General features: G+C 57.3%; 10 protein-coding genes across 10 annotated transcripts; 6 read left to right on the top strand and 4 right to left on the bottom strand.

Annotated features, from left to right (window-relative positions):
• Positions 1-90: 90 nt before the first annotated feature.
• SCHCODRAFT_02615561 (uncharacterized protein) lies at positions 91-3,356 on the bottom strand. The gene is made up of 12 exons (XM_003034426.2): positions 3,201-3,356; positions 2,997-3,010; positions 2,800-2,941; positions 2,056-2,752; positions 1,928-2,007; positions 1,709-1,878; positions 1,562-1,655; positions 1,100-1,496; positions 914-1,044; positions 726-862; positions 630-672; positions 91-576 (listed from the first exon to the last, which is right to left on the bottom strand). The coding sequence occupies exons 1-12, from the start codon at positions 3,281-3,283 to the stop codon at positions 525-527; spliced, it is 2,040 nt and encodes a 679-aa protein (XP_003034472.2). The 5' UTR covers positions 3,284-3,356; the 3' UTR covers positions 91-524.
• Positions 3,357-3,469: 113 nt separating this feature from the next.
• Positions 3,470-6,504, bottom strand: SCHCODRAFT_02615565 (uncharacterized protein). Its single transcript, XM_003034427.2, has 3 exons — positions 6,394-6,504; positions 3,949-6,346; positions 3,470-3,896 (listed from the first exon to the last, which is right to left on the bottom strand). The coding sequence occupies exon 2, from the start codon at positions 6,337-6,339 to the stop codon at positions 3,952-3,954; it is 2,388 nt and encodes a 795-aa protein (XP_003034473.2). The 5' UTR covers positions 6,340-6,346; positions 6,394-6,504; the 3' UTR covers positions 3,470-3,896; positions 3,949-3,951.
• Positions 6,505-7,938: 1,434 nt separating this feature from the next.
• SCHCODRAFT_02569576 (uncharacterized protein) lies at positions 7,939-8,547 on the top strand (the record flags this gene model as incomplete). The annotated part of the gene is made up of 1 exon (XM_003033850.2): positions 7,939-8,547. The coding sequence occupies one exon, from the start codon at positions 7,939-7,941 to the stop codon at positions 8,545-8,547; it is 609 nt and encodes a 202-aa protein (XP_003033896.1).
• A 551-nt stretch (positions 8,548-9,098) lies between these two features.
• On the top strand, positions 9,099-12,831 carry SCHCODRAFT_02685625 (polysaccharide lyase family 4 protein). Its single transcript, XM_003033851.2, has 13 exons — positions 9,099-9,387; positions 10,569-10,661; positions 10,728-10,795; positions 10,856-10,993; positions 11,054-11,134; positions 11,185-11,296; positions 11,349-11,445; positions 11,500-11,751; positions 11,802-11,860; positions 11,911-12,040; positions 12,090-12,363; positions 12,414-12,471; positions 12,525-12,831. The coding sequence occupies exons 1-13, from the start codon at positions 9,273-9,275 to the stop codon at positions 12,653-12,655; spliced, it is 1,608 nt and encodes a 535-aa protein (XP_003033897.1). The 5' UTR covers positions 9,099-9,272; the 3' UTR covers positions 12,656-12,831.
• A 153-nt stretch (positions 12,832-12,984) lies between these two features.
• Positions 12,985-19,101, top strand: SCHCODRAFT_02532978 (uncharacterized protein). The gene is made up of 25 exons (XM_003033852.2): positions 12,985-13,312; positions 13,362-13,599; positions 13,649-13,710; positions 13,767-13,915; positions 13,975-14,169; positions 14,234-14,396; positions 14,455-14,559; positions 14,614-14,676; positions 14,755-14,807; positions 14,924-15,033; positions 15,197-15,386; positions 15,448-15,750; positions 15,815-15,889; positions 15,944-16,090; positions 16,146-16,229; positions 16,282-16,470; positions 16,525-16,709; positions 16,763-16,955; positions 17,005-17,288; positions 17,398-17,428; positions 17,596-17,801; positions 17,849-17,941; positions 17,998-18,265; positions 18,396-18,601; positions 18,658-19,101. The coding sequence occupies exons 1-25, from the start codon at positions 13,024-13,026 to the stop codon at positions 18,773-18,775; spliced, it is 3,999 nt and encodes a 1,332-aa protein (XP_003033898.1). The 5' UTR covers positions 12,985-13,023; the 3' UTR covers positions 18,776-19,101.
• A 540-nt stretch (positions 19,102-19,641) lies between these two features.
• SCHCODRAFT_02196795 (uncharacterized protein) lies at positions 19,642-20,669 on the bottom strand. Its single transcript, XM_050342041.1, has one exon. The coding sequence runs from the start codon at positions 20,380-20,382 to the stop codon at positions 19,894-19,896; it is 489 nt and encodes a 162-aa protein (XP_050201722.1). The 5' UTR covers positions 20,383-20,669; the 3' UTR covers positions 19,642-19,893.
• A 7-nt stretch (positions 20,670-20,676) lies between these two features.
• Positions 20,677-23,234, top strand: SCHCODRAFT_02615578 (uncharacterized protein). The gene is made up of 4 exons (XM_003033853.2): positions 20,677-21,118; positions 21,182-21,286; positions 21,337-21,615; positions 21,671-23,234. The coding sequence occupies exons 1-4, from the start codon at positions 20,950-20,952 to the stop codon at positions 22,423-22,425; spliced, it is 1,308 nt and encodes a 435-aa protein (XP_003033899.1). The 5' UTR covers positions 20,677-20,949; the 3' UTR covers positions 22,426-23,234.
• A 597-nt stretch (positions 23,235-23,831) lies between these two features.
• On the top strand, positions 23,832-24,342 carry SCHCODRAFT_02615581 (uncharacterized protein). Its single transcript, XM_050344718.1, has 3 exons — positions 23,832-23,938; positions 23,995-24,174; positions 24,232-24,342. Exons 1-3 carry the CDS (start codon positions 23,909-23,911, stop codon positions 24,235-24,237), a joined length of 216 nt encoding a protein of 71 aa, XP_050201723.1. The 5' UTR covers positions 23,832-23,908; the 3' UTR covers positions 24,238-24,342.
• A 271-nt stretch (positions 24,343-24,613) lies between these two features.
• On the top strand, positions 24,614-26,291 carry SCHCODRAFT_02615586 (uncharacterized protein). Its single transcript, XM_003033854.3, has one exon. The coding sequence runs from the start codon at positions 25,014-25,016 to the stop codon at positions 26,154-26,156; it is 1,143 nt and encodes a 380-aa protein (XP_003033900.1). The 5' UTR covers positions 24,614-25,013; the 3' UTR covers positions 26,157-26,291.
• On the bottom strand, positions 26,292-27,879 carry SCHCODRAFT_02615588 (mitochondrial carrier). The gene is made up of 6 exons (XM_003034428.3): positions 27,750-27,879; positions 27,572-27,688; positions 27,211-27,521; positions 26,992-27,160; positions 26,552-26,852; positions 26,292-26,444 (listed from the first exon to the last, which is right to left on the bottom strand). The coding sequence occupies exons 1-6, from the start codon at positions 27,754-27,756 to the stop codon at positions 26,396-26,398; spliced, it is 954 nt and encodes a 317-aa protein (XP_003034474.1). The 5' UTR covers positions 27,757-27,879; the 3' UTR covers positions 26,292-26,395.
• Positions 27,880-27,957: the final 78 nt, after the last annotated feature.

The following is a 27,957-nucleotide window of genomic DNA, read 5'->3' on the forward strand; positions in this document are numbered from 1 at the left end:
TTCATTTGTCACAATGCGTCACATGCGTCACATGGACCCACAACTTCGTCTTGTACTCCCGCCGGTCCATTTAGAACGGATCAGGATCCTGCCTGAACGCTACACTTACATCCAGGATTCCGAGCCAGACTTGATTGCGATAGCAAAGCGATTTTGAACATTAACATCGACGGTAAAGGACAGAAGACGTTGCGACGTCCGAAGGTACAAGATACATAAGTACAGGAGAAACTACCAGCAGCCTTTGTATAATACAGCCATAATTCACCGGGGTATAGTGTCAACAAAGCGAGAGTAGTTGTGCAGATTTCGAACCAGAAAACGAAGTAACGCGATGCCTCCACAGGAGCCCGACGTAAATAAAGGAGCCCTACACGGTCCCGACCGTTGAAAACCCGAAAGCCAACGTGCATGAAGGTACGCAACGCAAGCGAGTCGCAGAAATTGCGAAGACTGCGATTGAATCGACCAGCTACTTCAACCCGTCTTCGACCGGGAGAAGATGAACGAGTTCAGCCAGCCGTTCACCCCATCATCATGCCGTCGCTGGAAGTACCGTCCCTATCGTCATCCAGCCTGAGGGAAGGACGTCAATGTCAGATAGAGCTAGCTTAACGCATGCGACATACAGATAATTGCGTTCGATCTCAGAAAGAATACTGAGGAAGTCCCCTGCATATGCTGTGAGTCGCACGCGAAGACACCAAGCGATAGCGACGACATACAGAGGAAGGCGTGCGCGCGCGCTGCCGACGCCGGCGCGGTCTCTGCCTTGCGGACCGCGTCCAGCAAGGTGGAGGCTACGAAGCGCACCTTATGGACGAGACTCGGGCCGTTAGTGGCAATCGACTGTATCGGAATGCTGCAGACAAGGTCAGTCGCACGCCAAAATAGTTATTGATTCGTGGCACACCTGTGCAGGATGTTGAGAAGGTCGCGCGCGACGGCCTCGCGCTCGTTAGCAAGGTGGTATTCGTCGATGCTTCCTTGCAGCGATGCGACAAGTTCGTCGCGGTACTGTTCAATTACGAAGCGGACCAGTTGCTGGGCAAAGTGTGCGTGAGAACGACGGCCGCGACGTGGGGAGAACAGCACTCACTTGCGTAACATAGAGATTAGCCTGCATCACCAAGAACGGGTTTAGCGCATTGGCCCGCGAAGCGTTGGGGTTGTCGAAGAAGTCCTTCACTTCCGCGAAGGTCGCCTGGCGGAAGCCTGCCCCTCCATAGTCCGCCGGCAGGGGCGAAGACGCGTGCGGCTGCTTCAGTCGCAGCGGCTCGGGGGCGTGGCTGAGAGCCGCGATAATCCTGCTGTGCAGAGACTGCACTTCCTCGAGACGAGCTGTCGCGAACTGCCCCTGCGGCGGTGACCGCTTGTCAACGCGGATGCGCACGAGGATTTCGCCCAAAAGAGCAAAAATCCGGGAAGTGTAGTTCAGCCCTGAGACGATGGCCGTCTTGCCCTGAGGCTGGGGTAAATAGGCGCTAGGCGTGATGCTGAATAGAGCGGGGAAAAATTGCGGAGGTGAGCGGGGAAAACCTCGGCGGGGGAAAAGACGCACTACTCGTCATCGAGCTCTTTCGGGAAGTGCACGGTGCAGTCCTCGTCCCGGAGGCAAATCGGCCGACCGAGGAGAATTGACATAGACTTGTCCGCTGCGCACAGTTAGACTCAGATCTGACTGGCCATCAAGTGATCGTATGCTTACCTCCGAAGAGTAGCCAGAAAATGCGCCGCCTTACTTCGCTTTCAATGGGGTCGAGGCCTTCGTACGAAGACTCTTCGTGAAGACGCAGGGTCACGGCAATGTGCGCGGATTCCCCAAATGCGGCGTGCTGCGTAGCGTCGTGGCCTTCGCAGAAGTGGTAGACGCAGTCGCTAAAGCCACCGTGAGTAGGAAACGCGACGAAGGTTGACTGCGGCGCACAAATAACGGATAACGACGTGCATCGACGTCGGCGGGTCATACGATGCGATCGTGATGTGGCGACTGGCCTCGTAGCAGGTCTGAAGACGGATGAGCAGTTAGATCGGGTAGGCAGAAGAAGTACCGACCTGAGCTAGCTTGCGTACTACCGGGCGTTCCATAGGCAGATATGAACGCGGTACTTGCACCAAAGTCGAAGCCACCGTCGACATGACAAGGGCGAAGAATAGGGGGTCGCGCTCCTCCCGCCGTGCATGCAGGTCAGCCATGAATGACGGCTTGTGCACGCAGGGCGTCAATGGGTAGACGAAGTCGAAGAACAGAGCGATGATGAGAGAAACCGTGTCTCGCGGCGCGATTTCCTCGAGTCTTCGCGGGCGGTAGAAAGCGTTCAGGGCGGGGATAGGTTGCATGGCGAGGGTCTGGTTCTGCTTATAGGACCAGTTGAACATGGGGTAGCCATTCATGAAGTCGCCGCCAGGGTAGATCGGCGACTCCTCTGTCTTCGGAGATGAGATGAGGCTGTTGGGGGAGCCCGTCTCGAACGATCGGGGGCCTCCGAACGAGCCGGGGGAGACGGAGGTGTTGAGCTGGGGGAAATGAGTGTGGTAGTTGTCCGCCGCGATAGGATAACGAGATGGGGGGATAGGGACCGAGGGGATAGCCATGGTAGGCGTCTCCATCGATGGGCTTCTGTTCGTCAAGGAAGGGGGGAGGAATCCTTGTGGCGAGGCAGAGGAGGGGGACGTGGAGTCATCCCCGGCCGCCTGCTCTGCTTGCTGGGCTGCCTTCGCCGCATTCGCCTCTTGGATCCGGCGCAGGTAACTGAACAGGGTGAGATCGGGAAGGGGTCGGGGGATGGGTGCACGCACAGGTTTGGCGGGCCGCGCTTCTTGGGCTGGTACTCATAGGTGCAGGGGATGCCTAGGGATATGCAGTGCTTGCACGACGTCTTCGCATCCTCAGGGTTTTCGCGCGCGCAGCGGACCTTGCGGGCTCTGCACGCATCGCAGCCTATTCATGACGGTGATTAGCGGAGAAGGTGGCGCGGGGGATGGGCCCGACGCACTCTGTGATTGACGCCTGTTCATGGAGTTCATTGGTCAGCCTGCGCTCTTTGCACGAACAGCAAGGGATTGACATGGATCGCGAGCGCACTCCGGGGCCGTACGGGGGACAATGGAGGTTTCGGGAAGAGCAGCAAGCCCATAATACAGGCCCGCCACCAAGGAGTACACGGAGGAACCTCGGGCGTCACATGGATAATACACACTTTCTAGCCTTTTTCTCGGTGGACACGTCTTTGCTATCGTCGGACGGCGGAGTGTTGGATTTCTTGACGCGAGCGACGGGCATCGCGGGGGTAGGTTAAAGGGAACGGGGAGAGGGGGTATACGCGTCGGCGGACACTTTTGGGAGGGATCAGGGCATCTCTACGCCGCCGGGCCCGTGCTTAAATACCGCACTGGCCTGTGGCCCCGTGCTACAAAGTTTGCAGATGTGCTCTCGCGCTTTTGGGTGAAATCCTCTTAGTCAAGATTCGTCCACAAGATCGCTCGAACCACCAGATCCCTCAAACCACCAGCTCGCATACAGCTCGCATACGCACAACTCGACAACCAGGTCACAAGCCTACCGAACCGTTCTCACAGCAACATAACCGGTTCAACTCCGACCCACTCCGTCCAGACCGTCCCTCTCCAGGCAACAGGCGCTCGAGATCGTATCACGCGCTGACGACGGGTCCGAGAACCATATGGAGATGCTTCTCGGTGTCTTTATACGCCGTGGCTACAGGGAGCCACGCGAGACAACGGTGTGCCTGACCGTGTCCTTCCCGCCGTTGCATCCACCGTTGAGAGCGAGCGCGACACCGAGGGCGATGCCGCCGAGGGCAGAAGGCGATGGAGCACAGTGTTTCACTGCATCTGGGGATAGCCTCGGAACGAGGAATGCTCAGGAGCATGACCTGTAGATCCGTTCAGCCTCGGGCAGCCGCAAGCACGTTCAGAACAACGCACGTGTTACGACGACGGCTGAGGCTCGCTCCGCAGAGGGCGAAGCATCTCCCTCGCCGTCTGCTCGTCCAGCTTCTGCTCCTTCACCTCGGACTCCACCATCTCCGCAATGAGCTCCCTGAGGAACTGGTGCTCGCGGTCATCCCAGTGCGACGCTCCCAGGATGATCTTGTCCCAGAAGTCGAACGCCAACACCGGATCGCGTGCACGCAACGCCGATAACACGAGCTGCTTGCCAGTCTGGTACGCAATCCTCTCCTGCTTCTTCAGCCGCACATTCGAGAGGAAATCCCAGGCGGCGCGCAGGTTTTTCCTAAGCTTGTTGCGCGCCTGCTTGATGACCAGCGGCAGAGGGGAGTCGAGGCCGTTGACGGGGTCCGCGTAGGCGAGAAGTACGCTGGTGACTGTCGCAGAGGTCAGGGGCTTGTGCCGTTGCTGGCTGAGCTCCTGGAGCTCCTTGACCATCGCGTCGACGATCTCTCGGTCCTTGTGCAACCGGGCCGCGTGCAGGATAGTACCCAGCATTGTCTCGTCAGGGTAGATACTTCGCGTGCGCATACGCTTGAGGATGCCGGCTGCCATCGAGGGGTGCTGCTCGGCCAGACCGCTGAGCGCGACGTTCACATCTGTCATGTCCAGTACCTCCTGCCGATCGACCAACTGCCGCAGCGCCCCAAATCCATCAACGAATCTCCCAACGACCATGTACGCCCGCGCAAGAGTGGTAAGCACATAGTGATGTGCCTCCGACAAGGGGGAGTGCGCTGCGATATACTCGTCGATTATGCGGTTGGTGAAATTCTCTAGGTCGGTGGCACGCTGGACCATGACGTTGTCGTTCAACAGCGCCTTGTTGCGCAGGATCGGGTCCTTGTAGCGGTAGTCGAGCACATGCTTGGCCCGGTTCGTCAAATCGTAGAAGAGGCTGACCATCTTCATCATCAACGCCCCATTGCCGACAACGACTTCCTTGTCCTCCCCGTCCGCATGGCGCTCCCACATCCTGCGCGCGGCCATAGCATAGCCCTTGTCCGCGGCGGTCGTTATGATCGCCACCCGGTGTGACCGTGGTAGGATCTGGTCCTCGTCCGCAAAGTCTTGTATGAGGGTGCGATGGAGATACGCCTGTGCGTTGTGCCTCTCCAACCGATTGAGCAAGAACACCGCCAACTCGGGAGGCGGCGGCGGGTAATGACAGGCATGCATGACCTCCGGCTCGCGCGACCAAGCGTAAACAAGTTGGACGGCTTCACCCAGGTTACGCGCAATGGCTGCCCGGTAGAAGTCCGTGATGTACTTGACAGGGATGGCCCCCAGGGGGTGCGCGCGACGGATCATGTAGCTGCAGGACCGCAAGGACAGGTCGTTCGGGTGCTCTAGCAAAGTTCGCAGAATCTCCATGCAGGCTGCGACGACGCTGTCCAAAGACGCCGCAGGTACGTTTCGGGATAGGATGTCGCGCGCGATGTAGACGGCCAGCAAGCGAAGGTTCCAATGGAGGGCGGTTGCGATCATTACGAGACGCATCTCCGTGAAGCTCTCGGTATCATGCAGTCGCCGGCGAACGTGGACGGGGATCATGTTGGCCTTCGAGAGCCGCAGCAGGATATCCTTCCCTGGCTCGTCGAGGCCCCACCTCAAGCATGAGGTAGCGACGACCATTGCAGCCTGTGCCAAAGGGGGGAGTGCGTATTGCGCGGTGGGAGGTTCGGGAGCGTGAGGAAGTTTGTTGAGCTGATAGCGAAAGACAGGTAACATATACAACCTCAACCGCCTGACGCGACTATTCGACGGTCCGACGGGGGAATGCCTGGTTAGCGTCGCTGCATAGTGGATAGCCATCCGAACCTGCGTCACGTCCGTGAAGAACTGCTCGTACGTCCGAAAGAATACGGCTATGCGCAGGAGTGTGGGTGAGGAAAATAAGAGTTTCTCGGGAGCGGAGATGAGGATGGACAGGACTGAGGCAGCTGTAGTCTTGAGTTGAACGCCGTGGTGAATGACGTCGTCTACAAGCAGGTTGGCGATGGTCTCGTTGCCGGTCAGCACCGCGCTGTGCGCCACCGAAAGCCAGGTCTCTTTGGGGAGCTTCGCAAGCTGTCTCTTGTTGCGCTCGCGGATCCACGGGTAGGCTTCACACTTCACAGGAGTGTCAGGGCGTTTGTACCCTGTTAGGAGCTTGTGTTGGGATTCTGAGGACGTCCATGATATGATGGGGAGTGTGCCGACGGAGATTGTGCCGGGATTATGGTTGAAGGCGCCCGTACGTCGCCCGAAGGGCGTTATTGGCTCGGAGTAGAGTATGCGATGAGTGGTGGAGAAGGACCGATATGCTTGAAGTGCGGAGGTGAGGGGGAGTCGTATGGCTCGGGATGGAACGCGACACAGAAACATAAGTCAGCTGAGCGACGTGAGCGACTGCAAATTTTGCGAAGACCTGGGACGCACCACATTGCGCGACTAACGCACACGCCCAGTATGTGCTCTGCCCTCCGCGACGAGCCTCCAGCGAATCTGAGCAGAAATTTGAAGGACGAGACGAGAACAACAGCGCGAACTTCGAAGACGCCCACGTGTTCTCGCGACCGGAACGGGAACTTCGACTCGGCCCGAAAGCCGAAGGTCAGAAAGTCGAACCGTGACCGCTTGCTTCCTACTCTCACTGCAACTGCCCGTCTTGTCTGCGTCGCCTTCAAGTCACTGCTGAAATATCTACTTTCTTGTGTACCTTTCCGCGATATATAAAACAAGGCAAGGGGCTCGGGCTGCACTGCTACTTCGTTGAATGCAAGTGCCCAGTGCGTAACTGTAACAAACTGGTCAACTCGAAATAACTCTCATCCTAATCCACTATATCTTGAGAGCCTCCGAAGGACGCGATCTCTTTATCCTGCCGGACTCGGTTGGCGCTTCAGTCGGACTTCGAGGGCAAGTTGTTTTGCATGGGTTCGTCTTAGCGTGGGCGAGCTTCTTTCATATCGCCAGGTCCGAACAGGTTCTCGCATGGCTACGATGTGGTACCATCAGGTGGAGAGGAGGAAGAAGAGACGGACAACTGCAGCAGCATGGGCATCTCATGTCGGCTGCCGGGTCTGGGCTTGTGCATGTCCGTTTTCCTCTCTTCTCGGTTCTCACGGCAGGCAATCCCTGCGTGGTCCATCTTCGACTAGGGTGCCGTAGAGCCTGGTCCTCACGGCGGGATGGACCTCTGTTCTACCAGCTACGGCACTCCGTAACCCTCCGCCTGGTCTTTTGGTTAGAAATTCACGCGATCTCGAAGCTGACTCTGGGGTCTTACGAGAGCGGTTCGTCCCCCACCTGCAGCTCGTCTTCGTGTCCGCTTGCTTTAAGACGCTCTTTCCCATGCTGAACGGCCCTCAGGAGCGCCGTAACGCCCTTCGGGTCGCCGTGCAAGCACTTTTGCCGCCCACAGCGATTGCTCCCGTTTGTCCCCTTGCACGGATAACAACTGTCTCTATACCATTGCCTCTCACGCAAGGCTGGTACTCATGCTCTCGCCGCGTGCCGTCCGCGCGGATGCACTCGCCACCAACATCGTTGCAGGGTGGGCAGTGATCTGTCATCAAGGACTGCGCGTCGCCTTGACTCGTCGTCCAGCTCGCTGCACCTATCTCCGGACTCGAACTCACAATGAATGGATCAACGGGCCTAGGGCTTCTGACTCTTGAGTCTATTGCCCACTGCCGATCTCATCACTCTGAAGCTTCCAGGCCGTACCTCCGCGAATAGACGCTACACAAGTGGCGGCCCGCGCAGAAGGCCTGCCAACGGCTCTCACGAACAGTCAAGCTCTCCGGGCTGGGCTGGCTATATGCTGCTCAGCCACTCCGCGAATACCTTCTTGTCGTCTGCGGAGCATGCTCTGTGTCACGGTGAGTGTATGGACTGGATCTTGGATAGCCAGCGAAATCAGGCTATGTATACTGACGACTTTGGCAGTTCCGTACATACGAAGTCGTCTATTGAAGGGCAATGTCCACTCATTCCAAAAGATCTCGACAGGTGCGAGCTTCGCGAAGTGTTATCCTCATTGCGATCCAGTTCAAAAGGACCCCACGCGCGCAGCGTCTCTTCTCCATGAAGTACGCGTGGATGCAAGCCGCTGAACCGCTCTTCTTCCCCTGGTCACCCCGCCCGCCTTGCACCGGACCGACTTTGACAGCTTCACGAACCGCCCCCTGCGACAGCTTCCCGAACGCCCTGATGTCCGAGCAGCATGATAGCCATGGAGCCTATATTGAAAGTGGGTTCCTAGAGTGTATTGTCAATTTACGGATGTGGAGCGCCGACCTGGCGACCGCGCCATGGGAGAGTGGCGACCAGGCAACATACGCAGGTGCAGTCAGCTTCCGCATTTTGCGTGAGGCACAGGTCATTATTATGAAGCAAGCTATGACAGTATTTGGCAGGCTCGCGCAGATAATGACCGTCTCCCTTGAAGTCTTACGCGCTGTGGCGAGTGGTTGGCCTGGAGGTGGCACACAATATCATTTGTGGCACGCCTTATCTGGCTTCAGCCTCGCTCTTGCTATCGACCTCGGTGTCCTCACGCTTTCAATGTCGCCTATCGCAAGCAAATGAGCCACAGTACCCGGGAGAACGGCGGAGAGCCTCACTTCTGAGCGCAACGTGCTCTGCTCTCGCGCAGAGTCGTGGTGTCGGACCGCCGCGGGCCGTCCCCACAAGTCGTGACTCACCGCTTTCTTCCGACCATCATCTCGCATGCTTCCTTCACACAGGTTTACCTTTCTCTCGTGCGGCGAATACAATACAGCGCAACAAGCTCAATCTTTTGTCTTTGACGCCAACCTCTCGGCTGCAGGACTCAGGTAGCTCTCTCCGAGCAGCCCGACGAGCCGTTCCCCAAGTCCCCAACGGTTGTGAGGTCCATGACGGTCTGTAAATGGCATAGCAACAGCCCGCCGTGCCAAGAGTGTGCTAGACTGCCAGCCGGAGGCCGCTCACAGGTCAGCTCACCGGCTCGCACGGGTCGAAGGAGCGCTCTAAAGTTGTAGGTCCCCGACCAAAAGACCACGAGAGGACGCTCCCGAATGGCGCAAACAATTCCCCCGCTGAAAGACCTTCGACGATGGACTCTCAGCTGGTCTCCACAAATCCTCCATGCAGCACGCGCTAGATGCTGGCCCAATCATGAGTCGGCGGCGAGGATATTCCGCCCCTTCGTGCGCAGGCGCGACGCCGTTCATCATATATAAGTACGACGCTCGCGACCGGCCTCGTCGCTCTTTTCCTTCCCTTCTTTCCGCTGGTCATTCGTTCACTCCCCCTTTCGCTCTTTCGCTGGTATGAAGTCCGTTTTCTCACTCCTCGCGCTCGCCCCAGTGGCGTTCGCCGCCTTCGGCGTCCAGACCTCCGGCTCGGACATGGTCGTCGACTCGGGCGACAAGCTTGTATTCACGGGTGCGTTGGTAACCTCGCGAGAGGGAGGCCTGTACACGGCTGCGTGGTCGATTGCTAAATTCCGGATAGAAAACGATATTCGTTTCACAGACTCAGACGTTGGCCGTATTTTGGCTGATGAACATCTGGATTCGAGGTGTTCCGTCCCATCGCTGGAAATCAGCTATTCGCACCGCATGCTGCACCGGTCCGACCAGTGATTCGGTCCAAATTTGGTTTTGGACGACGCCACGAACTTGGATTCACAACACGGACAAGCAGGCTGGCTGACACACCGCAAGCGATGCGTGAAAAGACAAGTCGCTTGTCCTTGACGACCATGAACCGACTGCCCTCACGCAGTTCCCGCGTCCACCCCTCCCCTCCCTCGCGAATCTCATGCCCGTGTCTCCCTTCCGCCTCCGCGACTGCTGCCTGCCTCCGCTCGAGGGGCTGAGCAAGACCGATAGCGGTTTCCGCTTGAGCGCCTTGCGACGCCATGTGTGCTCTGTCCCGTCCCCTGTTTGCGACTTGCGCGGCATGCCGCTCACAGGCTTCGAATGCGTCAGTGACGCCCTCAACGGCCCGATGTGCAACTCGCCACTAACGATGTACATTGCAGCACCTCGACATGAGTTCGTTGTCTACACCTCACGTCGTGAAGCCTGCTGACCATGACCGCCAGACACCTCCTGGCAGTGGAATCACTTCCAGACTATCCAGGTGTGTCGACCCTATTCTCTCTGTATATCAGCTGCTGAGAACTTCGCAGGTGTTCACTGTGTATATAGTGCAATTCCCTCGGCTGCAGAGCCCTCACAGTCGGAATGGTGCGGCGGTCTCGGGCGCCTACGGAGGTAGGGCATTACGAGGGGCTTCAGCGGGTTCCGTAGCGTCCGACGTCGTGTACTCTATGTAGATCGAGAATAAAATAATAGTATTCTTTATCTCTTTTATTCTGTGTGATGCAAAACGAGGCAACGGGAGTGGCGACGCGCAGAGCGGCGCGCGGCCCCAGCGGGCACGTGGCCTGTGATAGCCAAATTCTACCTGTTTGCCGCGATACCTAGGATTCGACTTGCCCGGATTACCTAGGAAACTGCTCCCAGCAGGTAAATTGCGGCTGTTCTTCCGTTCACCTGATTTCCAGGTGTGGACGACGCGGCCGTGTATTCATGCAGTCTCGCTTGCCGCATATGCAGTCAACACCAAGAGTGGTGACATAACCTCCATCAAGTACTCCGGCACCGAGCTGCAGGACAAGAGCAAGTTCACGCAGCTGAGCTCCGGCCTGGGTGAGTGCGAGCAGTCGGTCTCACGCGACCGGGTTCTCAAGCCCGTTCTTCGTCGCGCGTGTGCAGGCTCAGCCGACGTGAGCTCGACCGCCGACAACGGGGTCGCCGTCGTTACCATCAGCACGGATACCATCGTATGTTCTCGCCTTTGATTCGCGGGGAGGACTTTCGAGTCGGCTCACATGCGCTTGCAGAACCACTATTACATCGTGAAGGAAGGCGAGAACACGATCTACATCGGTACGAACGCTTCGAAGGAGCCCGATGTTGGCGAACTCCGCTTTATTGCGCGCTTGAACAAGAGCGCCCTTCCGAACGGCATTCCGGAGTCGGTGCGTTCTCGCCTTGCAGTTATCCGAATCAATTTGAGTCCAATGCTGACTTGCGTTTAGGATGTGGATGGTGGCGAAGCAATCGAGGGCTCCGACGTCTTCAAGATTGACGGCGAGACGAGGTCCAAGTTCTACTCCAGTGTAAGCCAACTGAAGTACTTTTTCTAGCAGCAAGCTTATTGGGATTTTAGGTGCGCCACATCGAAGACAATGTTCACGGTGTTTCTGGCGACGGCGTGGGCGTCTATATGATCATCCCGCCCACCAGCTACGAGAAGTCCTCTGGTGGTCCCTTCCACAGAGGTCAGCATGCTCGTGAACGAGAAATCCCCTCACCTACTAACGTAGAACCCAGACATCAACAACCAGGGCACCTCTCAGCAGGAGCTCTACTGGTACATGAACAGCAACCACGAGCAGACGGAGGCGTATAGGACTGGGTTTTTCGGCCCGTAAGCTTCTTGCGCTTCATCCAAATGAAAGAAGGCACTGAAGCGGTCTCGCAGATACGCCATGGCAATCACTTCTGGTGATGCGCCGTCCGCGGATATAGACCTGAGCTTCATAGAAGATCTTGGTCTGAAGGGCTACGTGGCGTCCTCTGACCGCGGCAGCGTCTCTGGCACGTACAGTGGCACTGCTGACGGTCTTGACGTCACTATTGGCTTCAAGGTGCGGCGCACTGGGCATTTGTCTGGGTCTCTTACTCACTTTGGTTTTCAGAACGACGACGCGCAGTACTGGGTCTCTGGCTCTGGGTGCGTCGACTTGTTAGATGGACGTATCAACTTTTTGAGGTTCTGCACAGCGGCAAGTTCTCGCGCGACTCCATCATCCCGGGGACCTACAATGCGACCTTGTTTCAAGGTAGCTGTCCTTATTTTTTGAGGTTTCGATTTCGCTCACGAAATTATCAGGCGAGCTCGAAGTCGGTACGGGCTCGGTCACCGTCGCCGCCGGGAAGTCAGCCGACCTGAAGCTCGAGTCTACTCTCGATGCCCCGGGGACCGTCTGGAGCATCGGTACCCTTGACGGCACTCCCGCTGGGTATGCATGCCCTTTTCTTACTGCTTACACTCAATAACCGTCCTTGCAGCTTCCTCAACGCCGACAAGATCGAGAAGATGCACCCCTCCGACTCGCGCATGGCCTCCTGGGGCCCGGTCACCTTCACCGTCGGCACTGACGACGCGAGCGCGTTCCCGATGGCGCAATTCAAGGCCGTGAATGACCCAACGACGATCTCGTGGAAGGCAAGCGACAGCGACATCGGCGAGCGTACCCTCCGCATCCGCACGACGAGCTCGTTTGCGAGCGGCCGCCCGAGTGTAAAGGTCAACGACTGGAACTCGGACTCGCCCGCGGCGCCGGTGAGTGCATGTTAAGTGTGAGCTTGATACCGAGTCTGATGCGTCGACAGCCCAAGATCGACTCGCGCGGTGTCACCCGCGGCACCTGGCGAGGCTTCAACCAAGTCTGTAAGTAACATCGTTGCAATTGCCTCCTTATTATTCGCTCATGCACCCTGCAGATGACTTCGTCATCCCCGATGGCACGCTCGTGTCTGGCGACAACACCATCGAGATCTCCGTTGTTTCCGGCAGCTCAGGAGACTCTTTCCTCTCCCCCAACTTTGTCTACGACTCCGTTGAGCTCATTTGAGTGCCCATTGGCGAGTCCATGGTGTTTTACCTCTAAAAGGAAGGATACATACCCCCTTCCTCTTCTACATACGACTGGCTTGTTGGGACTGCACTGGCTGCTAGTAATCCGTTTGTACTACTACTACACTCGTTTGAAAGGAACAATGTGAAATTTGGGAACAATATATTCTTCGGCTGACATCAACTGCGACTTTGGGCTAAAAACTTGAAAGGCTGGGGCTGCTATGCGGCTGCCGACTTGTTTGCATCTGCTTGCAGTTGTGGGCGCAAAGGTCGGCTTGACGGACCGGACTGACGACCGTGACGCGATCGCGTCAAGCGCGTCGCCTCCTCGTCTTGTTCCCCCACGACGTGCTCGCCTTCGCCATGGACGAGAGCGGACTCGATGCACTAGCCGACGTACTCAACAAGATTTCGGAGAAGCCCTTCGATGTCGCGCTCCACGTCGAGCACATTCGCCTTGCCGAGGCGGCTACGGACCCCACGAGCGCAGAGGTCGTCTCCGCATGCGAGATGTACACGAACTTCTACGCGGCAGAGGATCCTGTGTGGGCGCGCTTGATTGCGAACAAGGAGTCCACCGTCGATCTGACAACTGCTGCGGGAGTGGAAGAGCTGCTCGACTTGTATAACAAGGCGGAGAGCGACTACCTGTGTGCGTGTCTTTATGGCGACAGAGTACCATTGTGCTGATATCTGAGCAGCAATTGACCTCTTGAAGAAGCATCTCGACTTCCTGATTGACCGCTATGACCACTACGCGGACGCGGAGAACATCAAGCCGGAAGAACTGGGCGACGTCTTCACAACGGAGTGGACTCGCGCCCAACTGCAAAGCGTCGTGGCGAAGAGTTCCGGTCACATCTCCAAGGATCACCTCTTATGGGATGCATACAGAGATTGGGAGCTGCAGCGATTAGAGGAGGCACCCCCGGCCGCCAAGTACGTCCACCTTTGCTCCGTCATTCCTGATACTCACGCACACGCGCAGGTCGCAACTGGTAGAGCAGATGAACTTGCTATTCCTCAGCCGCTTACAACAACCTCACTCCAGTCAGTACGTCCGTCTCATCTTCATTGCGGACTAGCTAACGTCCCACAACGCATAGATTCCGACGATACTTTCCAAGCTTATTCATCCTTCACTACCAATCACCAGCCCCCTCAGGCATACGAGGAGATGCTCGTCGAGGCGTCGAAGATCCGCGGGAGAGCCGTCAAGGGCTACGACCGAAGAGAGCCGTTCGAGAGGGAACTGGTACGCCTCATTCTCTCTTCCGTGCGTGTAAACGCCCAGTTCACGCCTCACATCCTTAGGCTCAGACGGGCAACTCTCTTGTCGTTTTTGACCGCTACGCTGCCTATGAACGCCGCGCGAAGTACCCAGACTTAGCCATCCTAGTCGCGGTGCACGAGCGCGCAATAGCAGAAGCAGCGAAGCGAAGAACTACAGGTGAACCTGGATCGGAAGAGGCGCTGAGGAGCTTCTGGGTGGCATATCTCGATGCCCTGGTATGTACCTATTGTTTTTTTTTTCAGTAATCCATTCAATGCTGACCACGATTTATTACGCTAGCGCATACAAGGAGCCCCAGAAGAGATCCAGCATCGAACGTACAAGCGCGCAGCTCGTAGCATACCGGGTAGCGGCGAGATGTGGGCTCGGTATATGCGTTTCCTGGAGCGGACGAAGGACGAAGTGTCGGAGGAGGAGGAGCCGAACAGAGAAACTGTTGCCGGTGCGCTCGCTCTCGTCTGCAGTGTCGAGGAGGTACATGCACTGACTTCGTACTTCAGCCATCTACGACCGCGCCTTCGCCACTGGCCTCTTGCAGACGGACGCGGAACAAATCGTTCCCGTCGTGCTTGCACGAGCGGGGTACGACAAGCGGTCTGCCGAGGGTGAGCTTGTGGTGTTTTGCACATGCCTAGACGCGTAGCTCACTTCTCTCCCAGACGCAGACGCCATCGCCAGCCTGATCGCCGTCGTCGAGACTGGAATTGGGATGGTTCGAGCAGGTCAGTCTGGTCGCCATGATAGGCATCGTTTACATCTGTGCATTGTGAAGATTTGTGTTGCTGATGCCTGCCTTGCAGCTTCGCGCGCAGGAGACCCGAGGTTGAGGTTAGAGAAGTTTCTCGCTGATGTGGTAAGCTATCGCTCTCGTTTCCTCCGGCGTTCGTTTGCGCAAGGCGTTCGATTCGCAAGGCTTTCTTTTCATTATAACCTTACCGATAACCTTACCAAACCTGACGACGATGGCAGTACACCGAAGTCGCCTCGCTACCAGCCGGTGCGATCGAAGTCTGGCAAGCCGCTGCCAAGGCGCACAAGATTAGCTACACAGTGTGGCTGGCGTATACGGATTGTTTGATGTGAGCTCCTCCCCCTCCCCGTTTATGCATTCCCCCATTCGTCTACGCATTCCCCCACCCCGATGTATACACATTCCCTCTGCTGATCACAAGTAACACTTCCTTCCTCTAATCCCTCTGACCGCTCGCTTCGAACAAACCTCTAACCAACGCCCACCTACAGCAAACAGGGCCAAATCGATGCCGCCCGCCACGTCTTCAACGACGTGCACGGCAAGCACCTCGACTGGCCGGAAGCCGTGTGGGACGCATGGCTCAACTTTGAGCATATCCATGGCTCGGTGGACGAGATTGAGGATTGTTTGGACAAGATCGAGCGCGCGCGTTATCAGGTTAATGCGAGGAGGGCGAAGGTGTGTTGCATCCGTGAATCCGAGCGAAAGACTCTCTGCTAACCACCTATCATCTTCAAAGGAAGCTGAGCGCGCGGCCTACCAATATGCCGCCGAGCAGCAAGCAAATCAAGCCCAAGTCGCCAACGTACCTGTTCCGAACGCTGACGCACCTATGGATGTCGATGCACCCCAACCCGCTGGCGAGCGCGGTACGAAACGGGCAGCTGAGGACGACGCCGGCCCTGGTGATCAGTCGCAGAAGCGTGCAAAGGTCGAGCCGAAGGGCCCGCCGCTCAAGCGCGATCGCGAGAACTGCACGGTGTTCGCGTCGGAGCTGCCGCCGAATGTGCAGGAGGATGATCTCCGGGGGTTGTTCAAGGATGTGAGTCGGTTGGGTGGGGGCTCGCGTGAGTAAGGGGCTCGAGAGACTGACAAGAGGTTGACAGTGTGGGTCCATTCGCGAGATCAAGATCACACATTTGGAAAAGGCGGTCGTGGCAACGGTGGAGTTTATCCAGAGGGTATGTATGGGTTCATCATGTTGCTTAAGAGATTGTGCGCTGACCTCACAACAGGACAGCGTGCCGCAGGCCCTCACGAAGGACAAGAAGCGTATCCAGGGCGAGGAGATCGCCGTTCACCTGGCATGGAAGTCGACCTTGTATGTGACGAACTTCCCGGAGAAGACGGACGACGCAGCCATACGGGAGTTGTTTGGCAAGGTGAGAGGGAGATCATCATTGTCATATACGAAACGATCGCTGACAGGCAAGGTAGTTCGGCACGATCTTCGAGGTGCGCTGGCCAAGCAAAAAGTTCAAGAGCTCGAGGCGGTTCTGCTACGTGCAATATACGAACCCGGTGCGTGCCCAAAACTCGTGCGTTCCGTGCAAATCCTCATCGCCCCTCGCAGACTGCCGCCGAAAAGGCACTCGAATTGCACGGTCGCGAGCTCGACCCGGGACTGCCGCTCAATGTGTACATCTCGAATCCAGAGCGCAAGAAGGAGCGTACGGACCAGGACGCACAAGAGCGTGAACTCTACGTGGCTGGTCTGAGCAAGTTCACGACGAAGCAGGATCTGGAGAAGGTTTTCAAGACGGTTCGTGTCTCTACAACAACTCAGCGCCAATGCAAGCGAACTGACCCACCGCAGTATGGGACCCTCAAAGACGTCCGCGTCGCGTTGGACTCGAAGGACAATACCTGCAAGGGTTTTGCGTTCGTCGAGTTTGAGAATGAGAAGGATGCGAATGCGGCGTTGGCGGCGAATAACTACGAGTTAAAGAAGCGGCGTATTGCGGTGACGATAGCCAGCGCGAGCACGAAGGCCAAGTTCAAGTATGTCTACAACGGCACACTGGGGAATACTGGCTCATCTGCATTCTTCGCAGGAACCAAGCGCAGGCAGATACCGGCTTGGGTCGTCAGGACGAAATCCGCAGCCGCTCGTTCATGGTCAAGAACCTCCCGCCGGACGCAGACGATGGCCGACTACAGCAAGAACTCGAGAAGGTCATGAAAGTCAAGCGCGTCGAGGTCTTCAAGGACAAGAACGAGGCGGTCGTAGAGCTCGAGTCCGCTGCGGTATGTCCCTCTCACCCATGCCCTCCCTCCCATACTGACGCGCCCCCAGGACCTCGGCGTGCTGCAACTTCGGAAGGAGCCCATCGTGTTCAATGGGCGGGAGCTGAAGCTCGTGTTCGAAGGCCGACAGGCGAAGGACGCGAAGCCTGGCGCGGGCATGTTTATACCTAGGGCGGCCGCGTCGCGCCCGCGCGCGGGCCTCGGTCATGCGAGGAAGCCGCCGGCAGCAGGCGCGGCGAAACCTGCCCCCGGGGCTTCAGCGGCGGGATCTGGGGCGTCGGGAAGCAAGCCCGCGGAGGGACGAGGGCAGGACGATTTCAGGAAAATGCTGGGGTGAGGGGGTGAAGGACATCCGGCCCGATGACGGCACGACTGAATGCCTCTTGTACTCAACCACTGACGACCGTGATATACTGCTCGATCTATGCGATTTTACGTGCAGAGTTTTCGTCGCTGAGCAGAACCGCCCAGGCGTACTGAGTTCCGAGCTTCGTGCCCTGCGTGCCGCCGCCCGCGCCTCCTGAGTATCGGGCGCACCGGGCCGCGGCTATAAGTGCCTGCGACCCCGCGCGGTGCCCAACCCCGCTGTCGTCTGGGGTCCCCCACACTTGTCTATCGCCCCCATCTACCAGGACTACAGTGCATCGCAATGGCCTCCTTCGCAGCGAAAGCCCTATTCGATCTCAGCGGCCGCGTCGCGGTCGTCACGGGCGGCGGCACGGGCATCGGGTACATGATCGCGCGCGGGCTGGCGTCGAACGGCGCGAAGGTGTACATTACAGGGCGGCGATTCGAGGTGCTGCAGAAGGCGGCTAGCGGCTTCAGTGGGGCGGGGTCTTTGGTCCCGTATGTAGAGCGTCTCTGGAGTGGAGAGGTTGGCTGATCCTCCTCAGATTGAAGATGGACGCGACGAACAAGGATAGCATACTGAGCGCGAAGAAGGAGATCGCGGATAAGGAGGGGAAGCTGCATGTGTTGGTCAACAAGTGCGTCCCGCCCCCCATCCATCGCCAACGGTAGCTGACCTTCTACCGTCAATCAGCGCAGGGCAGGTCGGCCCGTGCTCGAACTTCATGAGCAACCCGGACGCGCCGGAGAACAAGGACCCCGAGGCGTTCGGGATGACCCTGTTCAAGGAGGATCAGCAGGGCTGGTCAGATGTGTTCGCGATCAACAACCACTCCATCTTCTTCGTGTCCTCCGCGTTTGTGGGTCTGCTCGCGAAGGGCGCGACGGACTATGGCGCGTTCTCGTCGAGCATCATCAACATCACGAGTATCAGCGGCACGATCAAGGTCGCGCAGGACCACGTACGTTCTTATCCTCCCCTCTCAACCTATGCTTTCATCCCCCCCTCTCCGTCACCACCATCTTCATGCCACATCTATATCGGCCCCGTATGCCCTATATCCGTCCCCCACTCGCTAACCCGCGCCACAGTTCGCCTACAACTCGGCCAAGGCAGCAGCCAGCCACCTGACGCGCATGCTCTCGACTGAGTACGCGCGGCGACAGATCCCTGTTCGCGTCAACTCCATCTCGCCCGGCGTCTACGCGTCGGAGATGACCTTTGACAAGATCCCCGCGGACGTGGTGGACAAGATCGGGAAGGGCTTGGTGTCGGTGCCGGCGAGGCGCGATGGAACGTGAGTGATCATGTCTCCCTTCATCGTTCAAGCTAGCTAAGTTCGACCCTCCACAGGCCCGAGGAGATGGCTGGCACGGCGGTATACCTCGCCTCTCCGGCAGGTTACTACATGAACGGCCAGGAATTGACTATCGACGGTGGCTACACTGCGGTGAACCCCGCTCGTGTATAGAGCGGCCAACTCTGCCCTGCATACATCATGCGCGCGGGCATTGTGAAAATATGTTTACCGAAATGTAACCTTGTTGTAAACAAACAATTGCAAGTGTAGATAGAAGCGGAGATGAGTATCCGCAAAAGAACGTATTAGTTGGATGAAATATCAGCGGGTTTTGCATCAAGTGCTCATTGTTCTCAATGGGCAGTAGATGCAGAAACTTCTGATATTTATCGAATCTAATACGTCCTAAAATGGGGTTTTATGGTCTGCAGCGCGAGGGAGCCTTGGGGAGCTTACCATGTCTGCAAATTGTATGACGCTACGAGATCAAGTGTGAGGAAGACTCCGTCGAGGACGTACGAGAGCAACCATGACGGCCGTTCCTGGCCGTAAAGTTGAACTTTCGGAACCGAGCAGCAGTCTCCGATCCCCATTTAGAATAAAGAGCTTGCACGTGACAATGTTCCTAATCTCCCGCCCTCTGCTTCCGCTAACCCAGCTGCCCTGATTTCTTCGTCATTGCGTTCTTGCACAATGCCATCGTCAATGGCAAATTCCTTCGACATCGGTGACCAAGGCGCAATGCCCGATTTTACGGCCTTTGCCTGCACGAATGCTATGGTCATCGGCGCCTACTGACCGCGACACATCTGCTCCTCGCTGCTTCAAGGGGATGCGTATCTCGCCGCAAGCATGGGCTGCGTATTTGGCCGCAAATGTGAGTTCTGGAGGACCGTCCGCTCGTTCTTCTACTGCCTATATTAGGTGTTTGTATGGGTGCGATCCACCGAGGCCAGAGGGCTCGGAACGAGATCCTTGGGATGCAGGTTTCCTGATTTTTGAATGAGAAACAGGACTAGGGTCCTACTGTAATTCAAGCGCAACGTTTCCTTTTGACCGAAGTCCATCGACTTTCCCGCCTCGCAGACGCACCTCCGTCAATTATGCAGCCTGAACTATTGCCTCCTCCGCCGGCCTCGCGATAGCGTCCACGAGGAACCTTCAGTTCCGCGCCCTGTTTCATTTCGGCGACTGACAGCGCGCCGAGGGTTGGAACTTGCCCGAAGGCTTCGAGCAGGGCGTGCTGCTGCCAGGTAGGCAGATAGGCACCAGGTGCTGGCCTGGCGTCATCATCGATTGGCATCCCCCGCCACCACGCTCGGGCAATTTCGCCCTTCTGTCCGCCCCGAGAGCACCCATGAGGCAGCGGATCGACGGCTGACGTCTGTGGCCCTGAATGGGGGGATGCAGGTACGCGCGCGCGTCAACCGTTGTTGAGCCTTGTGTGCGCAAGGCCGTCGGGGACAAACAAAGGAATTATTGGGGGACGAGAAGGAGGGCGCATCTCTGGGAGTAATGGCTCGCGGGCGAAAAACGCACCTCCCGCAGATTAGAAAGCAGCGATATAATTCAGCGAGCGTATGGGCGCGCTTCGGACGGGGCCAAGCATGTGATGTGCATTGAATTGTGATGAGCTTCGTGATCCACGCTTTCGCCGGCGAGGTGAGGACGCCCAGCAGCTTCCAGTTCGACGAGGAAAGATGAGGGCGGGTGCGCGCCCTCCCGCGCTCGCACGATGGTGGAAGAAGGAAATCGAACAATCCGAATGTCCTGGCCATTGCCGAGGGTCACGAATCGCATCATCCGTGACGTCGCGGCGAGGGATCGAAATACCCATGCGAATTCTTGGAAATTAGGCGGACCCCGGGTCACTGCCCGCTCGGGTGTGTGGAAGGCGGCTGCTGGAGGGGGAGGAGGAGGGGGAGGGAGAGGGTCAAGGTACTTACGCGAGCGGCTTGTATTGTCGCGGCTGTGAGCTCGACAACGTCGGTGGGCAACCCAGGCCGCATCGTCTGATGTGGACGGCGAAAAATACAAATTTGCCGAATTCGGCACGTGTGAGGATTAGCGTGGGAAAATACACCTGCACTCGACACTTCCGCCCTTCGCCTCGCCGCCGTTCGCCGTTCACGACCGCTGTCAGCGCTGAGCCCATCGTCGACGTCCTCGACGACACCGCCCCGTGTCTGGTATCGCTGAACGAGCCCTGGATGCCGCCATCTAGACGCTATCTACCCAGAAGCCAACAGTCTTCCTAATCGTCTACATCCAGTCCCCGCTCGCCGCACTAGTGGTTCTAGCCACCTCCTCCACTCTTCCCTACGGTCCTATAATACCCTCCCTACATGCCATCCCCGACAGAAAGCCCATGGCCGCAGCAGACCCCGGCTCCCGATGCCGGCCCCTCGACTATCGCGTCCCAAAGGAAGCGGCGACGAACAAGCGACCGTTCCCTCTGGCAGAACAGGGATGCAAAACTGCCCCGGCAGGACATCGCGGACCAGGCCGCCATTGGTGTGTTACGCCCGTTAGCCTGATGTCGGACATACGCTCATCACAGCCCGTCGCGCGCACTAGAGGATGCGATGTACGAGTGCGAAATCATGACGGACAACTCGCGCCTCTCGTGCTTTCCGACCGCGGACACGGTCATCCCTCAGCACCAGTATGCGTCCTTCGTCTGTACGTGTTGCACCAACGGCGTGTCACTTTCGCATCTGATCCATTCCCAGGGAATTCGCGTCTGCCGCAGTACGCACAACGCGACCTGGTCGACATATACCTCTTTCAAGGCGACACACTTCAGCAAATACTCTACTTTCCGAACGAGACCAACCCCAAGTATGGCACGCCAGGAGTCATCCGCGCGCAGGTCAACGATAGTTGGTGGGGCGATCGAGGCGAGAATTGGGATGGGAGCAACGTGACCTACCCGTTCTACTGGGTAGTTACCCCCGCGGGCAACGGCCTCGATGGTACGGAGACAACACAGACCATCTTCAGCGCCGTCCGTACGTGTGCTGCAAAACTTTTTTCTCCCGGAACTCCTGCTCATTTTCGCTTCAGAGACTACGTACGCGGACTCTGTGGCGTCATCAATGTCTTCCTCCTCGGCATCCGCCTCATCTGCGTCGGCCGCTTCCGCGTCGTCGGCGTCGCTTACTTCGTCTGCGAATGGTGCCTCTTCTACTGGCGGCGGGAACAACTCCGACGGCTCTGATGGCGGCCTGCAATCTGGTGACAAGGATGGTGGTTTCCCACACTGGGCAATCGCCGTTATTGTTGTCTTGGGCTTCCTGGCCGTGGCCGCCAGTTGCGTCCTTGCCTTCCTCATCATCCGGCGAATGCGCAGGCAACGGGAACTCGAGTCTCAACGCAATTCCATGGGGTCATCATCCCCTATGATGCAACACGTTGATAACGGAGGACCCGCATCGCCGCTGCTTGTCGGGGGTGCGGCCGGCGTCGAACGCCAGCAGAGTTCCGCCGGTCACGGAGGTCAGAATGCGCCGAGCATTGTCTCCCCAGATGGCGCGTCGACAATCTCGCACGCGAACAGCGCAGGCGAAAACGCACCATTCTCAGGCGCGGACGCGGCGATCATGGCTGACGCGTTCCGCAAGGCGCTCAGGAAACCTGACTTCGCCGCGCAGCCCGTAGAAGAGGGCGAGAGTCCGGAGAACAAGGAGCCGCCAGAGGAGGAGCTGATCAACCGACAGTTAGCAGAGGAAGGGCGCGACATACGGAGCGTAAGCTCGTCGCGCGGGGTGCGTGTGGAGACGCTGAGCGATGCGGACACTGCGACGGACCATCAACATTGATCCCCGTAGCGCGCGCTGAGCGTGCTGTCCCATAACCACCACCCTCACGACCTCTACGACCTTTCGTTTCGTCACTCTCTTTTGGGCTTGTGGTTGTCTGTCGTTGCGCTGTCTGTGTTATTACTGTCACCTGCATCGTTGCACCTCTTCTAACATTATTCGCTTCACCCGTTCCCGTCGTCGCCGTTATGCTCTTCCCCCACCCCTCGACCTAACACGCCTTGGCCGGATGTCGGTCGGTGCTGCTCCACCTGCGGGAACTGCACGCGATGTCCGCGAGCTCAGGTCGCCACCGTATCCGCTTCGCTGCCGCCCCCACTACCACCCCTACCATGCACCCTGCCGCTGGTCCACCTCCCTCACCATCTTCTGACGTCGTCGTCGCTGCGTTGGCTTACCCGATTGTGTTTGTGCCCTGGACGCTATAGCTACATTATTACACTCTTCCCTTCTCTGCAAACCCCCACCTCGCGGGCGTCTCTTTTGCTGCTCGTGCAGCGCATCCCCGTTGCTGCTGCCGCAGAAGTCACTCGTTTATACCACCTTGCCCTTCGCTTCCGTGATTCGAGTATGCATACCGTGCTGCGAGTGCGCAGTGCCGATTCCTATTGTTCAGACAGACAGACATTAGTAGCTGGTGGGTGTGGCTCGTCTGACCGTGTTGGTTACTCTAGCTCTGGCCGGTTGTTTTACCCTTATTGTCGAGCTTTCTCATCTTTTATCTTCACTTGTGTATAAGCTACGTAGTTCATGAATTCGATACCGTCGGCGTACTCGATGCGATAAAGGTTGTCGACATGATTCTCGTGCAGGATCCAGCATGGCCATAAGCGTGACTATCTCCTTCCGCCAGCGCCACGAATGGCCTCGAAACAACTCGCCCTGAACTTGTCCTCTTAGCTCTCTCGTCCATGACAGCTGCACCTGGTCTTGATGTTTTCTAGCTCGTACACTTCACCTCCTAGTCCCTATCACTGGGAAAAGGAATCGGCGCGAAATTCACTTGATATCGAGTGAATTTCGCTTTTCGCTAGAGGTCATGCGAATCCGATTCACGTTGAGCGAGCGAAATTCGCATGACCTCGAGCGACACTGTTTCGCTCAACTAACAACTGGGTAACGTCGAGCGAAAGTTACAGAGGGATAATCTTAAGTAGCGGGCTGGGTAGAGGTCTTAGGTATCGATGTATTGAGAGCCCAGAGGGTACGGCTTCTCTGAACAGCATTAATATTCGGCTGCAACTGGGTTCAGTAAATGTCAGTCGCCATCATTACAGAGGTCGACATAAGGGCATGCGCGGCGATGAGCAACTGGCGAGGGCCCGCTCAATATGTGGCGTTGGCGCCACACAGTGACGTACGCGAAGTCGCAGCATCGTCGAGTCTTGGTCGAGTCTTGTCCTCAAGCGCCATCATCTACATTGCTCGCTATGATACTCAGCGTGCGACGCACGGCCTCGAGATCGAGGTATAACGAACGCTGATGAGCGCTGCCCAGACCCGCGGGATTATGGTGCGTGATGGGATTCCTTGTTCAGAGATGAGCGCTAACCTGAGTGACGATTGCAGACTACTCCCTTCGTTCCCTTGAGCGCCGCCCACCTCTATCTCTCACTTCAACGTTCTACTCCCTCTCACTTGATACCCCAGCCCTTGCACACCATACTTTGGATTGACGAGGATTGCAGTCCATTACGCCGTCCTGCGACTTTGGTTCAGGATATCTATCAATTCGGCACCGCTCGTAAGTCTTGTCTTTTCGCTCTCTATACGGGCTAACGACCATCAATGTTTATCTTCTAGTTTTCATGATATGAAGAGTTCTCTGCAGCTTCCTTCTACCTTTGTGATTCTGTCGTTTGGCCGAGGCTGAACAGCTCGCTTCTTAGTCTATCCTCGTAGAGCTGCTGTGATCAGGTTGTAGTAGTAGTCATTTGAATATATTGATTCGATCCCATACGAACGCGGTGCCAAGGAAAAAAATGGCAAAAAGCAGCAAAAAAGCAAATACTGGCCATTTCACTCTTCGAAGAGCGATTTACGCTCGAAGTCGAGCGAAACAGAGGTCGCGAAACGCGACTTTTTTTGGCGTGAAATGTTTTCGCGCAAGGCCGAGCGAAAGTCACTAGATCTTGTGTGAAAATCACTCAATTCTTAGTGAATTTCCCTCGAAGCTAAGCGAAGTATCGAGCGAATTTCACGTCGATTCCTTCCCCCAGTGTATGCCGGCGATCCTCCTCTCGATCCCATGGTCTCCGGCGTGCTCTCGCCAGGCTGCAACGCGACATGAACGGGCAATCCCGATCTATCGTGCCTCGTGTTAGAAGCGTGCCGTCCTCATCTCGAGTGCGCGGCGGGCACGGCCAGCGAAGATCTGATACTCTGCTCCCCTCTCTATCTGCTGCCGCCACTACAGTGGACACGAAGATTTGCCACAGCCCAGAACTCACTAGCACATCCTTTGGCGACATACTGCATCAACCTCAGCACACTAGACCAGTCAGAAATCTGTCTACCAGTAGGACCTAATCAATCCTCGATCGACCGAGATATCTTTGAATCTCGAATCAACCAGAGGAACTGCGATAATGGACAGTATCGGCACCGTCCTCCAAAACGAAGAGGCACGCTTCTTCTTCACCCTCCTGATCGTCGCGTCCGCCTTCGTGTGGATCCTGTCATCCCTATCTAGCACGACACAACACGCGCCCTCTCACCCACCAGAAAGACCGCACAGAAAGCGCCGCCCTGTCATCCGCAGACGCGGCAGCAGCCTCAGCAGCACGGGAAGTCGAGGGGAAGGCACCGCTGCGCGCGCTCTAGGCATCGTCGAATGCCCCCCTCTTCAGCCGCGTGCCTTCCGCTTGGAGGACCTCCCCTCGGAGCTCATCCTCGATATTCTGGAGACCAGCGCACTGCGATGGAATGGGAGCTACTCATCATTGCGCCTGGTTTCGCGCCGCCTGAACGCGCTCGCGGACCGCGCGTGCCTCATCCACCTGCCCGTGCTGCTCACTACGGCGCAAAAGACCGTGTCGTTCCGCGCCTTCTTGGACGCACGGCCGAGAGCGCTGCCCTATGTGCGCCACCTGTATATCGCGAATACGCTGGACGCGGACGCGGGCGACGTGGGCTATGTGGCGGCCATCATCATGCGGAGGTGCACGAACCTACGCAGCCTAGCCTGCACGGCGAGGATGTTGTACGAGGCGATCGCCCACGCGCCTCTGTGGCGGACGGAGCGGTGTAAGCGGCTCACCATCCTCGCGCCGTCTACGCCTCTCGCGCCCGATAGTGGTCTGAATCATGGAAGTTCGGATGATACCTCAGTCTGGGACGACTTGCGAGGAAATGCGGTCGCAGCCGCCTTCCTCGCTCGCGTCACGCACGCACGCATCGCGGGGCCGATGCCTTGCCTGCGCGATGGTGGCGTTCTCGCGCGCGTCTCGCACCTCTGCATCGCGTACGACGGGCCTGTGGGGCAGATCACGCAGGACATGGGGCAATTCGTCGATGACGCGAGGACGCATGAGAAGCTGAAGCGGGTCGTGGTGACGGTGCGGGGGATGAGCAAGACGGTGCCGTATGGCGACGAGTGGAAGACGAAGGGGCAGCGGTGGATGGTATTGGGGCTGCCGCTGGGGTGGACTGAAGTGGATATGTGGAGGAATGAGATTCGGGGGCGAGGATTGTGGGAGATGGTGTCGGGTAAACTGGCGAATAGTAGGTAGTGAGTGGTAGTTAGCGCTGGTACGCTGCCCACAATGTCGAGCCCCTGAATGTACAGATACTCTTTGGGTACTTCATGTCCGCGAATGTAGACAATTCCATGAACAGTCGTCACACGGAGACTTCTTGCAAGCACACCTTCTGGGCCGAGATAGAGCAAGCCTGAGATAACACTGCAGATGGAAAACAAATGATATGTGTAAGTACAATGGACGTGCAACCATACAAACTACCGAAAGTGCTATGCTGTCCGTGCACCATGCGACAACTGCCTCATCAGCAACTCATATCTGCGGACGATACGTCAGCATGACATGTCCAATATACCAGGCGACATCGAAGGGACAAGCCTCCCTCTGAAGAAAGACTCCACAGAAAAGGAAGAAACGACACTCACGTCAACATCGTCACCGCACTGTTCGGTACCGTCCGCAACAAGTTGATCGACAAGCCCTTGTACAAGCCCGACCATCCCTCCTTGCGTACCAAGCTCTCCACCGTCTGCCACAGGCTGCCGTATTGACCATGCCGCTTCACCATGCCGTCAGACGACATGGCGTCTACCTCGATGGGTCGCCGTTGTGTTTGTAAGCGCGTGCGAATGACTTCGTGTGGGTAGGTGACGATGGATGCAACCATCTTGGAGGCCGCGGAACAGAGGAGGATGGATTGTGTGGTGAGGGGTTCGTCGCCGTTGCCTGAGGAGAGATAGGTCAGTAAAGGTACAGGGGTCCAGCGTGATAGTTTAGCGCAGGGGTAGAGTGCGCAGCAGACAGGAAAGAGGCGAATGGGGGCCGGGTAGTGCAAGAGCGGGCGTAGACGGAGTGAACTACGCACGCGCTACTATTTTGAGGTGCTCGTAAAGCGGGAATTGCACGGTAACGTGTGTGATGCCGAGAAGACTGGGTAGGAGGCCGCGGTAGAAAGCACTAAGCCCTTCTGTGCGATAGATGGTGCGTGCGGCGTCGAGGGTGTGCCGGTAACGGATTTCTCCTGGTGCTTGAGTCTACGAAAGGGGGATTAGATTGCAAAAGTGACGAGGAGATCGCCACATACCATGAATCTAGTCTTGATGACCCATAGCGGTGTAGTGCACACCGTACTCGCCATCCCGGCGCCCATGGCCGAGAGAATGTGTAGTGACCATGGGTGCTCCCGCATTACGGGTTGGTAGCCCTTGGGCTGCGCTGCAGGATATAGCCGCTCATGCGTCTCTTCGCCCAGTGGAGCTTCGCCAAAGTACGTCTTGACGCCATCGTAGACGGAGAAGTATATTGCCCATGTGGGCAAGTAGCCGAGAATGGTGGGTCCCAATCCTCTGTAGTAGCCGCGGAAGCCATCTGTCTTTCCAATGTACTTGATGGTATCTACTCTCCGCGTCAGTCACCGCGCGCAAGCAAATAGTCGGCACACGCACCTATGATGCCCAGATAACCCGGCTGTCCTTGAATGAAGCGCTGCGCCTGAAGCTTTGTCTTGATAACGTCAAGCGGACAGGTCGCGATGCTCGCGACGAGGCCTCCCCCCGCGCCCGCTGCGGACGACGGCTGAGCTGAGGGCTGTGGCACGCGGGCACGGCTGGAGGGCTGACTCACCGATCATGCTGTTAACGGACCATCTTGACGGGGGCGCCGACGACGATGAACTCATGTCTCTGCCCCGCCGCGCGGGACAATGGCGAGTATTTCAACGCCGCGCGCGTCGTCGTCGAGGCCGATGTAAACGAGCTCAACGAGCATCATCAAAGATTATGCCATCGCAAGGCGCCTGATGCCGATCCCGGACCGCCCCGACGCCGACGCC

This window comes from Schizophyllum commune (genome assembly GCF_000143185.2).
Source record: "Schizophyllum commune H4-8 unplaced genomic scaffold SCHCOscaffold_3, whole genome shotgun sequence".
Lineage (NCBI taxonomy): Eukaryota > Fungi > Basidiomycota > Agaricomycetes > Agaricales > Schizophyllaceae > Schizophyllum > Schizophyllum commune.

What these genes read in the sequence shown, in the direction of transcription:
- SCHCODRAFT_02615561 (XM_003034426.2), bottom strand. Translation starts at nt 3,283, where the DNA reads ATGCCCGTCGCTCGCGTCAAGAAATCCAACACTCCGCCGTCCGACGAT. An exon ending in AAGCGCGGCCCGCCAAACCT is followed by an intron (nt 2,753 to 2,799) that starts GTGCGTGCACCC and finishes CACCCTGTTCAG; the next exon opens with TTACCTGCGCCGGATCCAAG. An exon ending in TAGTACGCAAGCTAGCTCAG is followed by an intron (nt 2,008 to 2,055) that starts GTCGGTACTTCT and finishes ATCCGTCTTCAG; the next exon opens with ACCTGCTACGAGGCCAGTCG.
- SCHCODRAFT_02615565 (XM_003034427.2), bottom strand. Translation starts at nt 6,339, where the DNA reads ATGTTTCTGTGTCGCGTTCCATCCCGAGCCATACGACTCCCCCTCACC.
- SCHCODRAFT_02685625 (XM_003033851.2), top strand. Translation starts at nt 9,273, where the DNA reads ATGAAGTCCGTTTTCTCACTCCTCGCGCTCGCCCCAGTGGCGTTCGCC. An exon ending in CGAACGGCATTCCGGAGTCG is followed by an intron (nt 10,994 to 11,053) that starts GTGCGTTCTCGC and finishes ACTTGCGTTTAG; the next exon opens with GATGTGGATGGTGGCGAAGC. An exon ending in GGTCCAAGTTCTACTCCAGT is followed by an intron (nt 11,135 to 11,184) that starts GTAAGCCAACTG and finishes TTGGGATTTTAG; the next exon opens with GTGCGCCACATCGAAGACAA.
- SCHCODRAFT_02532978 (XM_003033852.2), top strand. Translation starts at nt 13,024, where the DNA reads ATGGACGAGAGCGGACTCGATGCACTAGCCGACGTACTCAACAAGATT. An exon ending in CTTACAACAACCTCACTCCA is followed by an intron (nt 13,711 to 13,766) that starts GTCAGTACGTCC and finishes CACAACGCATAG; the next exon opens with ATTCCGACGATACTTTCCAA. An exon ending in AGCCGTTCGAGAGGGAACTG is followed by an intron (nt 13,916 to 13,974) that starts GTACGCCTCATT and finishes TCACATCCTTAG; the next exon opens with GCTCAGACGGGCAACTCTCT.
- SCHCODRAFT_02196795 (XM_050342041.1), bottom strand. Translation starts at nt 20,382, where the DNA reads ATGGCCAGGACATTCGGATTGTTCGATTTCCTTCTTCCACCATCGTGC.
- SCHCODRAFT_02615578 (XM_003033853.2), top strand. Translation starts at nt 20,950, where the DNA reads ATGCCATCCCCGACAGAAAGCCCATGGCCGCAGCAGACCCCGGCTCCC. An exon ending in CGCGGACCAGGCCGCCATTG is followed by an intron (nt 21,119 to 21,181) that starts GTGTGTTACGCC and finishes CGCGCGCACTAG; the next exon opens with AGGATGCGATGTACGAGTGC. An exon ending in CCAGTATGCGTCCTTCGTCT is followed by an intron (nt 21,287 to 21,336) that starts GTACGTGTTGCA and finishes ATCCATTCCCAG; the next exon opens with GGAATTCGCGTCTGCCGCAG.
- SCHCODRAFT_02615581 (XM_050344718.1), top strand. Translation starts at nt 23,909, where the DNA reads ATGAGCGCTGCCCAGACCCGCGGGATTATG. An exon ending in CCCAGACCCGCGGGATTATG is followed by an intron (nt 23,939 to 23,994) that starts GTGCGTGATGGG and finishes TGACGATTGCAG; the next exon opens with ACTACTCCCTTCGTTCCCTT.
- SCHCODRAFT_02615586 (XM_003033854.3), top strand. Translation starts at nt 25,014, where the DNA reads ATGGACAGTATCGGCACCGTCCTCCAAAACGAAGAGGCACGCTTCTTC.
- SCHCODRAFT_02615588 (XM_003034428.3), bottom strand. An exon ending in GGGTTATCTGGGCATCATAG is followed by an intron (nt 27,522 to 27,571) that starts GTGCGTGTGCCG and finishes CGCGGAGAGTAG; the next exon opens with ATACCATCAAGTACATTGGA. An exon ending in AGTGCGGTGACGATGTTGAC is followed by an intron (nt 26,445 to 26,551) that starts GTGAGTGTCGTT and finishes TATCGTCCGCAG; the next exon opens with ATATGAGTTGCTGATGAGGC.